The sequence below is a fragment of the Centroberyx affinis genome, unplaced genomic scaffold (genome assembly GCF_046629955.1).
Source record: "Centroberyx affinis isolate AG114_WGS23_722 - 3 ecotype Tasmania unplaced genomic scaffold, CSIRO-AGI_Caff_v1 ptg000234l_1, whole genome shotgun sequence".
Taxonomy (NCBI): Eukaryota; Metazoa; Chordata; class Actinopteri; order Beryciformes; family Berycidae; genus Centroberyx; species Centroberyx affinis.
This window is the reverse complement of record NW_027278919.1, coordinates 25120-38109: the sequence shown is the minus strand read 5'-3', so window position 1 is coordinate 38109 and position 12990 is coordinate 25120. Positions and strand designations below refer to the sequence as shown.

General features: G+C 41.0%; 1 protein-coding gene across 1 annotated transcript in view; it reads right to left on the bottom strand.

The window, feature by feature from the left end:
- The window catches only part of LOC139664212 (nuclear factor 1 C-type-like), a gene marked incomplete at its 5' end in the record, with an annotated part of 47604 nt that overhangs the window by 12190 nt on the left and 22424 nt on the right, over window positions 1-12990 (bottom strand). Inside the window, 4 exons of the mRNA XM_071542964.1 lie at window positions 2002-2123; window positions 3333-3477; window positions 6992-7066; window positions 11767-11841. Of these exons, the coding sequence (XP_071399065.1) occupies window positions 2002-2123; window positions 3333-3477; window positions 6992-7066; window positions 11767-11841 (417 nt within the window). The remainder of the gene's footprint in view (window positions 1-2001; window positions 2124-3332; window positions 3478-6991; window positions 7067-11766; window positions 11842-12990) is intronic.

Sequence of the window (12990 nt, the reverse complement as noted above, 5' to 3'; positions counted from 1 at the left end):
ATAGTGACATCAAGTGGTGTAACCATTCATTTCAACAGGGTAAAAGCTACTGTATGTAGTTAGGCCTAATGTAATTCCCCCTATCACTAAAAGTGCTCCTCGCCATGGCGCTACACTGTCACTTTGCACACACACACACACATACACACTCACATACACATGCCAGGGGCAGCAACAGTAACACAAATACCTACAGTGTTACCGACCTACACTTCAGATTTCACATTTAGACACATTCCCCCAATGCTTCACAGCTCACCTTTATTACCACCATCATTACAGTTGGAGGACTGTTCTGTTTCAGTTAAGTGTTTCTCTATATGTTATGGAAGAAATGTTATTGTGTCTGGCAGTTTTCTTACATTAACAGGGGCTCCTACATTTTTGACCCAATTCAATTAAATATTAATAACGTTTTGGGGGATTTGCCTCACATTACATTGAGGTTATTACAAGTTTTTAAAAATATTGGTAAAGTTTACCTGTTGATAATTTTTACCTCCGCCAACGGAGTTGGACGGGGGTTATGTTTTCACCCCAAATTGCATGAAACTTTGTGGAAAGTTTGGTTAATGGGGGCAAGGAAGAACTGATTAACTTTTCCCACCAATTGGCCACAGGGGTGCGTGGCAGTGGGCATGGCTTCTCATAAAAAGGTATGTAACTTCTGAATGGATTCAAAACACCATGAAACCATGTGGAATGTTGGTCATGGGGCAAGGAGTCACTGATTTACTTTTTGCACTGGTTTGCCAAAGGGGGGCTTGGCGATGGACGTGGCTTCTCATAAAAAGGTATTTAACTTCTGCATGGATTCACGCAATACCATCAAACTTTGTGGAAAGTTTGGTCATCGGGCAAGGAACAACTGATTAACTTTTCACACCAATTGGCCAAAAGGGTGTGTGGCCGTGGCTTCTCATAAAAAGGCATATAACTTCTGAACGGATTCACGTAACACCACCAAACTTTGTGGCCTATCAGCAGACATAAGAAGGAGCAAACCCTCCATTATTGGCCCAATCGGTTTAGACATAACCGCCCTGCCAATTTTTCCAAAACTTGGTACAGTGGTAGAAGGGCAGCCCTAATGCCCACTAAACAGATATAGTGCTGATTGGCTCTGTGATGTTGTGATAATCAGCTAAATGACTACAAGTGGCTAGAAGTCATGAAAATGTGTGCATTCCCTGATAAGTTGGTAATGTGGCATGGAAAAATGTATTAACTTGTGGTGAAAATCCAACATGTGGGACTGGCATATATTGACAATTGCATAGCGTTGGCGGAGGTATACGCTCTACTGAGTGCCATCTAGTTATATTTTATTTCAATTACTTTTAGTTAGTCTGTTATCCCTCATTTCCAGTAACCTGTTCCACAGCCTTATAATACACACTCCATGTAATAGACACTCCAGCGCAATTTCCACCCCACCAGAAATAGCTAGGATAGGTGCAAATTTGTGTACACCCAAAAAATATCTAAGGGCCCTATTCTGAATTTTTTCACATGTGGAGCAATTCTCATATCCCCAAACCCCTGCTACACAATCTAGGATTGGACATACACAGGCTTGATAGAGTTTGGTATATGTAGAGAAATCCATGTCTCTCAGCATCCTTGTTTTTCCAACAACACCACCAAGAGCTCTGCTAGCTGACTCAGTAGTACCTTTTACAAAACTCATATGTTCATCCAAGTATAATAGGTATTTGTAGTATATGGGGGGAAACCCCATAATAAAATTGAAACTTACTAATACTTTTGCTTGGGTTTCTAAAATGCATTATTTCTGTTTTATTTTCTTTAATAAATGTCTAATCTTAATGAAAATAAACTTTTCCAGTCATTGTAGGCAAAGGATGTCTGATTTCAGAAACTTCTATTTTAGAAAGATATTTCAAGGTTATAATGATATTCTTCTTATTACTTCTTATTCCTCTTACAGTATTTCAGGCTGGCCCCATTCATTACTGCATGCAGTCCTAGTTATATTACCTCCTTCCATGTCATCAGTCCAGTTCCTGGAGCTGCTGGCAGGGGAGGAAGGTGAGGGGTAATACTCCCCTCCTGGGCTGTCGGCCTCCTCCTCCATAGAGCCTGACTTATGACGCTTACTCCTGCAGACAGACATACAAACAGACAGGTGTACAGACAGATATACAGACACACAGATATACAGGCAGACATATATAAGACACACAGACATAAATACAGTTATTATTTCATGCTCTGTTGTCTTGGAGAAGAATTACACATTGACTAAGGTAAAATGTGCTAAGGTAAAAGCACATACAGCTTTAATACATGCATATTTTAAGCAAAATTGGATTAACAAAATGTTTGCAAAAGGAAGGCTATTGCTTTGCAACTGCGTAGGCTAATGTAAGTGTAACTAAAAATAGCTTTTTGTTGGCAAATGTTTTAGTTACAACTAGATAGAGCTAGCAAAGGAGTTTTTTGTGTATCAAGTTTGGAATTTATTTCTTGTGAAATTAACAGGTTTTTTTTTTGCAAATGTGGGTTCCTTTCTGTTGACAGACACTGGAAAACCCAAGGGTAATCCATTGGATTACATTAAGGGCAATTTCCCATTTCTTCTCTAGTTTGAAAAAACAGATATAATGGCGGTGATGGAAATAACTGGTGACCTGAAGTTATCAGCATCAGGCCATTGGTGCTTCTTTGATAACTCATATAACACAAGGGGGGGTTTGGTTATTGTTGTTTCCATTATATACATCATATAATTTTGTTTTTTATCAGTGAGGTACTTTTCAAACCTCTCTGGCACATGCCTGTTTTTTTTTTTTGTATTATCTTTATTGGTTTTCTTTCATGGTGCAAATAAATAAAACCTAAACCTAAACCTAATCTATTAAGTTTGTCCACGACACAACGATCGCTCATGTCATATTCAGTAATGCTCACTTGCTCAGTGTTTGTATTACAATGTGTGTTTTTAACTGTGGTTGCTAATCTGTGTGTGAGAAAAGATCATTTTGCTTGTGAATATTTTTGTTACACTAGAGTGAGTTAGCAAAGCAGTTTTTTTTCATAACAGATTTGGAATTTTGGTTCAATCATGTAAATCATGTAATGAAATGAATGTGTGAAATAGGTTGGAACATTCATTCTATTATATTCTTGTTCCCCTGATATTCTCTGACTTCCCCAGAGAATTTATCGAATTCCCTGACTTTTCCTGTCTGGACACACCTCTCAAAACTCTGTGTGATATTCCAGGAATTCCAGGACCAGTGAGAACCTAGCGTGTGTGTGTGTGTGCGTGTGTGTGTGCGTGTGTGGGTGTGTGTGTCTGTGATTACCCGCTGGATGAGGTGCTGGCCAGTGATCGTCTGAGGCTGACTGGCTGGTTGACAGACTGGTTGACAGACTGGTTGAGGTCATAGGCCAGATGACCCTGCAGCTCCCCCAGAGAGAAACTAGGACCTACTCCTGTTACTACTGGAGCTACACACACAGGGAAACACACACACACACACACACACACACACACACACACACATACACACACAGACACACGCATGATTAGACCCATATATACTGGGTATATATATATACTGTATATATATATAATTTGTTTCATGAACAGTAGTTCTGCTGGGCAAGTGAAAAAAGCACAAGAAGTTGATTACAGTCAGCCACAAGCTTCCCAGGTTTCTACAGCCTTGTATCTGAAAGACTACAGGAACGATGCTTCGAAAACGATGCTTGGAGAAGGGTTGCATCATGGGGTTCGATGGTAAGCTCTGAAGTAATTTTATTTCGTTTTTCTGTTCATTTTCAAAAATGTTACCCAATTAGCACTTGCTTGCTAGCTATCATCAAAAAGATGTAACATTATGAAACAGGGTTGCCACACTCAATTGGACATCAAATTCACAGGACACAAAATTGGCATGCTTTGGGGTAATAGACCTCGTACGCCGAATTATGTCAGCCTTGCCCAAATATGGCTCACGGTTCCATAGCCATTTCTCTGTAGGGAAAATTAATGGGGTTTCACATAATCGTCTCTGTCACAGTCTACGTTTAATGCAGGATTTTCAAAGTCGGTCCGTTTTTACCTTTGTATATTTATGTCTCTAATGGCACTGAGTCCATTGATTTCTGTAACCATTTTCTAGTTCAAGTAGTATTTTTGCTAGCAACAAGCTAAACACTTCAGCACATATAATTTGCATCACCCGCTGGCAGTGGGCTTCTACTCTGAGTCTATAAGTTGCTTAGCAACCCTCACCGCTTCCACATGTTTAGCTAGCTAGCAAAAAATACTTGATTGACTAGAATTGAAGAAACAAACAACGATTAACAACAATGATATATATATACTAGAGATGCACCGATCGATCGGCCGGTGACCGGAATCGGCCGGTTTTCAGCTGATCGGCCATGACCGGTGACCGGCCGATCAGTCTCATATATCCGATTCTGTGCCGGTCAAATTTAAGACAACGGTAAAAACTCCGCTGTAATTAAGCAATATTACACGAGAGGGTGTGCGTTACCGTGATGCTTACTGACTGCATCACTGCCGTGCCAATAATGACGGTAACGCACACCCCAGAGTGTAATATTGCGATTATACAACAGTTACCAACAAAATAAAAGATACAAACAAAATGTATTCATATTGTGGGGCAATTCGCTCTCAAAATAAAAAACGTTTTGCTAGTGTTATCTCAGTTTCCCCGGAAATACATGGGGTCTGACTAATAACTGGAAAACAATCAGTCACGTCAGTAGACTCCTATGTAATGGAACCTAGTTTACTACTCCAGCAAGTAGGCGGAGCCTTAGTAACGACCTAGCAACAGAGACGATTTCTAGTCCCTGTTGAGTCAGCCAGCCAACTTGAGCTAATGCTTTCTAGAGATCGCGGGATTTCCCAAACTGAATAAATACCACACATATAAACACAAAACTGCCTTGCTAGCTCAATCTTGTTGTAACTAAGATATCTGCTGAAAAAAATAATTTTTCCATGGACAGATTTAGCTACTATGTCCGCGAACTTCACATGTATTTTTAAACTAGTAGCGCCGTGTCACCGACTCACCGGCACAGCTGATGGATGGCAGAGCGTCTGGTAACATCAAGGCTGAACAGAGTTAGCGTAGCGTTATATTTAAATATATTGTATGATAATATGGCGGAGTAATATTTAGTGATGAGCACAGCTAGGTGTGCTGTCATGCTGATTTGAGCACGTTCTAAATGTCTAGTTGACCAATCAGATCGTTTGGTCGGAACTACCTGTTGTATAATAGTCCATAATAGTAATAGTCCGTGTGTTGTTATATAGATCTGTTGCACCTGTTTTCTTTCGGGAAAGTATTAAGTGGGATATACTGCAATTCATTTTCATTTGGATTTTATTTGTTCAAAAAAGCTCTGTCCAGTAACCTGGAGCACTTTTTTATTTTGAGATTTGTTTGAGTGAGAGTGAGAGAAGGTCCTGTAACCTGGTGCAGTTTTGGAGAAAATGTAAGTTATTAATAGTCAATGTTTTATTATGAACATACAATTGAATTTTAATTTTCCATTAAAGAAAAGTTACAAAAATGTTTGTGTGTGCTGTCAATTATAGTTCTTAGAAAGAAAATCGGAATCGGCCAAAATCGGAATCGGCAGGTCAGACTTTTAGAAAATCGGAAATCGGAATCGGCCAAGAAAATTGCAATCGGTGCATCTCTAATATATACATTATATATATATATATATATATATATACAACTATAATTTAATAGAAATATTTACAGTATAAAACATGGAAATCAAAGATATGCAATCGATTCAGCAAATGTGGCAGTGGTGGTGGAGAGACTTATGCTACTGCCACCAGCAGTTGACGCAAATTACATGTGCTGAAGTGTTTCGCTTGTTGCTAGCAAAAATACTACTTGGACTAGAAAACGGTTACAGAAATCAACGGACTCAGTGCCATTAGAGACATAAATATACAAAGGTAAAAACGGACCGACTTTGAAATCCTGCATTACACGTAGACTGTGACAGTGATGATTATGTGAAACCCCATTCATTTTCCCTACGGAGAAATCGCTATGGAACCGTGAGCCATACATGGGCATGTGGGTGTCAGACTTATGAGGTCTATACATGTCATTGGTCAAAATTTGGCATCATAGAGGTATCATTTTTTACTCATGAAACTGTCAAGTGAAGAAATCATGGTGAAATCATCCATTTTAAAATCCCTACTGTATCAATGCAAATATATGTCACAGGGTTTTTCTCAGGATATGAAGTATTGATCGTAGGAGGTCCAGAGAGCTGAGGCATATTCAAGCACTTTCAAAGCCATCCATTCATTTTGAAAACCTTTTAAGGCCTCATTATATTTTTCTCAAATCCACAAACTCTCAAGGACTTTCAAGGCCCATGGGAACCCTGATGAAATGCAATACAAAAGCAGCAAAAAAATACACGATTTGACTGTTCAAAAATTTGTAGCTGCAGACCACTACATAGATGCAATTGGGGCCCCTCGCCCTGCCCATAATCTGTTAGAATAGAGTGATACATCAACCATGTTACTCACAATGTGAACAGTTGGTGTCTGCTAATGTTGCCTATATTTAATTTAAATCTGATGAAAACAAAGAACTGCATTTGACAGTATTCTAATGTAGCAACTAATATCGATGATGGGAAACTTATACAATACCAGTGGGTATGACATTGCTGGGAAATGATGGTTATAGCCAACATTATTTGCACCTTTTTCATAACTAAATGCACACTAGGAAAGGCTTATGGCCCAGGATCAGTATCAGCAGTCGTAGGATTAGGGGTTAGGATTAGTTGAGGATAGTATGTACTTAGACCTAGACCAGGTCAATGACGTTTACACTGCTGACGTTAGGGTTAGGGTTAGTATTAGTGGTCGCAGTAAAACTTAAAGGTTAGGTGAAGGGTAAGGGTTAAGGTGAGGTGGACTTACTTCTAGAGACCTGGACCAGCTCAGTGACGTTGAAAACTCCTGACGTCACAAAACTCTCCTGGAACTCTGGACCATCTATAGAAACACAGCAGAAGTTTATGTATGGTTTGCCCTACTTGCCCAATTCTGGTGTTGGTATGGTCACTGGTAGGAAATCGTCTCCACACAGGAAGTGACAAATCAAAACATAAGAGTGAAATCCAAAAGAGCTGTCCAGAGAAGGCTGGACTAACCAACGATGGCTTCACTACCTCCAACCCCAGCACACACTAAGAAGACATTTAGTTTGCTGACATCACAGGAATTCTGGGTAATGGGTGCAGAACTTGGTCTATTCCAATAACTATCATCAACGTGCCATTAAGCAAGGCACTGAAGCTTCAAATGCTCCAGTGGAGCTGTTCAGTGGCCAACAGTAGGTTTTACTGGGCAACTCCCAGAAGCCAAAGTTAGAAGACTGTAAGTACCAAAATGTGGTTGTACTGGGCAACCCCTGGTGTGAGTGTGTGGAACATGAATGTGAAGCAGGACAATGCTGTAAAAATTCATGGAGCTCAGTCGACTTCCTCTGGATAAATAAATATTAAACACAGTTTCTGGTTCATTAGGAACCAAAACACTATTGCTTGCGTGGCTGCCATGTTGACGCTCTACTGAAACCCAGCACCTAGGACAGCACCCGCCCCCAGCTAGAGACCAGTGGGTGAGTTGATTAAAGGAAAAATCCACCCTCAGATCTTCTTACACTGTTATTTATCATCATTTTGCCATGTTCAATGCATTTCTGATGTTATTTTGTGATGAAGTGTTGTAAGTTACCTTTTTGGTATACCCACTTTCCTTCAACCTGCCTCGTCTACCTCTACTTCAGTTAGTGATTTCCCAGAATGCCTTTTGACAACTCCCAGAGAAGGGGTGTGAACTTGTTGCTTTCAATCAAAGGTGGGGATATATAGCTAGCTAACCAACTAATTCATTGGGCGCATGTCTATGATCGTACTCAAAATGCAACAGCAACATGTTTTGTGGCTGTATTTCATTCGGGTCTATTGAGTTTACTATTGGTGGAGAAATGGGTATTCCTGTCTCTTCTACAATGGATTTCTCCCTGCATGACTGTTGAATGTAGGCGCATAATGGTGGGTCTAGAAAGAAGCCCTTGCTCTTTGATTCTGAGGGGCTGACACCAAAACCTGATGTTTGTCGTTTACAATTTTAGTAATATGCTGCTGCCTCCCTTTAAATAGCCAGAGGACGAGTACATGAACCAGAACAGTTCATAGTTTTGGACCAAGGAATGAGACAACGAACAGGACTGAAAAATCCCACAACTGTCGCACCTCCTCACCAATGGCTGAGATAAGGTTCCTCCACACGGTGGCTGGCCTGCATGATAGGGTGAAGATTTCATCAATCCAAGAGAACCTTGGTATCAAGCAGCTGCTCCTCCACATTGAAAGGGGCCAGTTGAGGTGGCTCAGGCACCTGGTAAGGATGCCTCCTGGGCACCTCCCCCTGGATATGTTCTGGGCACAACTGGGAGGAGACCTCAGTGTAGACCCAGGACATGTTGGAGGGACTACACCTCCCAGCTGGCCTGGGAGCACTTGGGGATCACCCAGGAAGAGCTGGAGGAAGTTTCTGGGGAAAAGGACATCTGAGCTGCTTTGCTCACTCTGTTGCCTCCGCAACCCTGAACTGCATAAGGCACTCGAAAATGGATGGATGGATGGACGTTGTCCTGAAATGCTAATCCCATCTGGACAGGGCTATGTTATGTGGTCCTGAGATAAAAATGACCAATCACCAGACCTCCACTGGTAATACTGATACCATCCAGAGAGGGGGAAATCTAGGGACAGGGATGTCTGGTCACCCCAAACTAGCATAGTAATGAGCATAGTAATTGCTACACTATTGTATAGTGTAGCAAGAATGTAGCTAGCTCTTCTGTGTGCCGTTTCTTAGTTATAGATGTAGGATCAATAGATGTAGAGTCTGACAGTCCTGGGTTACAAATCATTACCACTAACTAATCTTAACAGATTAGGTCAGTTTCCAACTTTAGTCTTCTTCAATCCAGCTCCACTCTTTGTCAACACAGGCGTCCTGCCCTCACCTTACTTATAGGCGCACCTGGAGGCAGCACTGCTGCACTTCACCCCACCACCCATAATGTTTACAAAACAAGCAGAATGGGGCGATGCAGTGGGGATGAAGATCCATCAACTGAGGATTGCACTTTAAAGACCCCGTGAAATGGCATCTTTACTTCCTTCATTTGATGCATTTCCTGTTGAAACATGATGTTGGGGCAGGTCATAATGCAGTGAGGGATCATTCAAAAGTCTAAACCAATGGAATATGAGTCAGGGAGAGAAAGGCAATTTTATTTGATGGGAGGAATGTGGAGGGGCGGGACTGTCCAAAAATCAATGGTTTTATTGGTTAGAAATGTATATTTACGTCTACTAGAGCAGCATGAAGTCACCATGAAAGATACTCTGTTTTCCAGGAAGTAAAAGTAATGGGAGTTCATGGGGACTTTAATTGTTTATGGTATTGAGAATGCTTGTTTATTTATTGGATATATATTTATATTAATACTGGTTGATAGTTCTATGGCAAAATGTTTTCTGTTGAAACCAACACCTACAACAACCACAATAACTACAACAAGCGAAGTTTATACGCAAGTTCAATAGATGAGTTTCCCGTTTACAGTGGAGGATGCGCGTGCAGCTCAGGGGCAGAAAAGCCGCTGTGGCTATCGTAGCTATAGCAATTTAGCTGTCATTTTCACACTGATAACAACAAACAAACGGACAACAATGGTGTACCTGGCTAGTTTATCAGACTCTGATTGCGCAGATTATTTAGAACAACGTGTTTTAAGGTTTTACAACTGCCGCACCTTTATTCAATCCCAGTTGATGAATGGCTAGTAGACATGGGCAAGTGGCCACACATCCAATGGCCAGACATTGAAAAGCCTAGCGTATACATACAAGTCTCTTGATGCTGTAAATTACGTAGTATGTGGGCATGTGCAACAAATTAGACATTACATCTCTGCTGAGTTTTGTGTGTTAAGAGCAGAGGTCTTACCCAGCCAGAATCAAAGTGTGAAGGCAAAGTTAAAAGTTTGTTACTAAGTGTCAACCAGGGAGTATACTATGAAGCTAGCTAACTGAGTTAGCTGGATTGCTACTCCAGTAGCACCCAGCTGCAAACCCGGAGAAGCACTTGGCTAGGCAAGGCGAGGTTAGCGAGGGGCTGCAGCTGGACCCTACTGTAACTGCTGATTTTGGGGGTTGCTTTTATTCTTTCCAGTCTAGGGTGCAACTGCAACTAGCAACTAGCAACTGCGATGCATGATGTTAAAATATATGGCCACTTACTAAACTAAAATCTTTGCTATCGCTTCTGGGATTACTAACTAACGTGAACTGAGTGGGTACTCTTTATGTGACGTTGCTGGGAAACTCATCTAAAAGGAAGACTACCTAAAACCACCTACCTCTCTCTAGCTTCATTCATGCCTTCTTTTTTCCCAATCAGAGTTGGTGAACAGTTTCCCTCATTTTCCAGAGAACCGATCAGAGTTAGCCATCGCTTTCCCTCTCTTTTTCAGACAGCCAATCATCTAAGTGGCCGGGAGTATATACACATCACCTACTATGCTATTGTGCTAATCACAGAACTATGCTGTACGCTGCTGTCACTCCAGTCGCTTCACCCCTCCTCCACCCCAACACCACCAACGTCAAGGCTCCAGACGAACTCCCCAGGGGGGCATTCTAATTCCTACATCCATCCACGGATGTACTCTAAACTTCATGAATGGGAGGATAATTTGAGCATTCAACCTAGTCTCTCCCGATTGAACTACACCAATAGCATCCTAAAGCCAATTGCAAAATTTTTACGTGGAGTAATCTTCTTAAGTAAATTACAGAAATGAGTGACATTTTACATGCTGGTAAAACATCTCTTCTTTGCAACACAGAGCTCTTTTAGGTTGTCTCTGCCACCAACACTTCCAACTCCACTGGAGAGAAATCTGCGCTCCATTTGCCCATCATTATGTTGCCGCAAATGGGCTATTGTGTGCATTGTTTGGCCCTTATATTTGCGCAGTCGCAGTCTAATTAATTATCTGCGCCTCCACTCATTTGTGTGTCCTACTTTAGTCAATACCTTGTGCTGGCGGTACAAATTTCACAAGTAATTGCTTTTGCTTTTGTCGATCCGGGCCCTAGTGTCTCACACCCTGCCCCAGAAACCATGTTGACGTCTCTGCATCCAGAGAAGATCACCCCATCATGGAAAAACTAGAGTTGGTGTTCATCCTCCACCCTTTTCTCCACCATTATATAATAGACTGTTTGTTTGGCAGTGAGCATCGCCTGAGCTTCCACATTTTTTACCAACGGGACACATGTCCATCACAAATGACACAGTCCCACTCCAGTAACAAATATGTCTACTGTAATGGCTTATAAATACCACTTCAAGGAAGGTATTACAGATTATTTTTTGTCAAATAAAATGTCCAGGCAAATTCAAGGTTGCTGGAATTTTTTTTTATAATTCCAGCTGTACTAACCATATATTAACAACCAAATTCTGGATTTAGTATGTTTTTTTTCTACAAGCAAGTAGAGTTGTGTGGATTGACATTTTTTGTACTTTCATAATGTTTCCCACAAAGTGGCAATTATGAGCTAAGGCAAACGCTGGTGTGTGTGTGTGTGTGTCATCCTTTATCTTACCCATGGTGGCGGTTCGACTGTCCTCCTGATCAGAACCCACCCCTGTACGACTGGGACTGCTGGTCTGCTCTGCCTCTGGAGAGAGAGAGAGAGAGAGAGAGAGAAAGAGAGACGGATAAACAGACAGAGTGACAGAGACATAGAGAGACAAGAGAGACAGAGAAAGACAGAGAGAGAGACAGAGGAAGAGAAATTTCATAATTTTAGCATATAGATACAAACAGGTGGGGCGAGGCAAAGAAAACCCAGAACAACACACCAGTGACACCACAGATTGTCAGATTGTCTGTGAACTACTACTTTCTAAATACTAACAATAATAAAGAGAAGACTTGTAGCTGTCCGCCACAATTATCTGGATGGCCCATGGTTTATCAATAGGACATTATCCAGTAGTTAGGTGAGAAAACTTACAAAACCTTACTTATTGCCCCTTTAAATATAACACGGTACTTTGAAAGATTTCTTTCTCTTTCACATCACTAACTAAATGCTCAAAATTGTAAACACTACTATACTCCACTGGACTTAACTCAACTCAGAAACCTGATCTGTACCTTGGGTTACACTTACATCATTTAGGACAAAAAATGAGTAATTGTAATACTGTGATTGTTACTGTTGCTAAGTTGTTTCTGTTGTTTCTGAGGAAGATGTGTGTTTATAGAGGTAATTTTTTTGGACTTGTGTTTTTTGGCAGGAGTTTTGTGTGCAGAGGAGTGAGCTGCTGGCAGACAGTCCTGTTTTCTTACATAGTCTCTCTGTCACTCTCTCTCTCTTCTGTTTGTCTGCATGCCAAGAAGGAAAGACTGACCCATAGAAAGAGAGACACTGACAGACTGAGAGACAGAGGGAGAGGGAATGAGGTTTGTCTGTTGAGTAAACATTCTGCTATAGTAATACTTTGCTACATTTTCAAATAAATGTCCATTTTGCTACTCTCTATCACTGATTGCTAAAACACAATAGTGATTCAACCTACAGCCAGTTCATGAAAGCTTTAACATTTGCTGTTCTAAACACCCGGTGTCTGGTAGGTCTTTCCTGGGAATATCATCTGGTGCACAGGAAGTGATGCATCTTACATTTCTGGTTTGTTTGTAATACATCATCAACAGAAAATCCAAGGAAAAAAATGTCACAGCACTGGCCGCAATATTTTATTGAAATCACCACAGCAATGAGAGACAAATAAAATAAAAAAAAACACCACAGCAATGACTG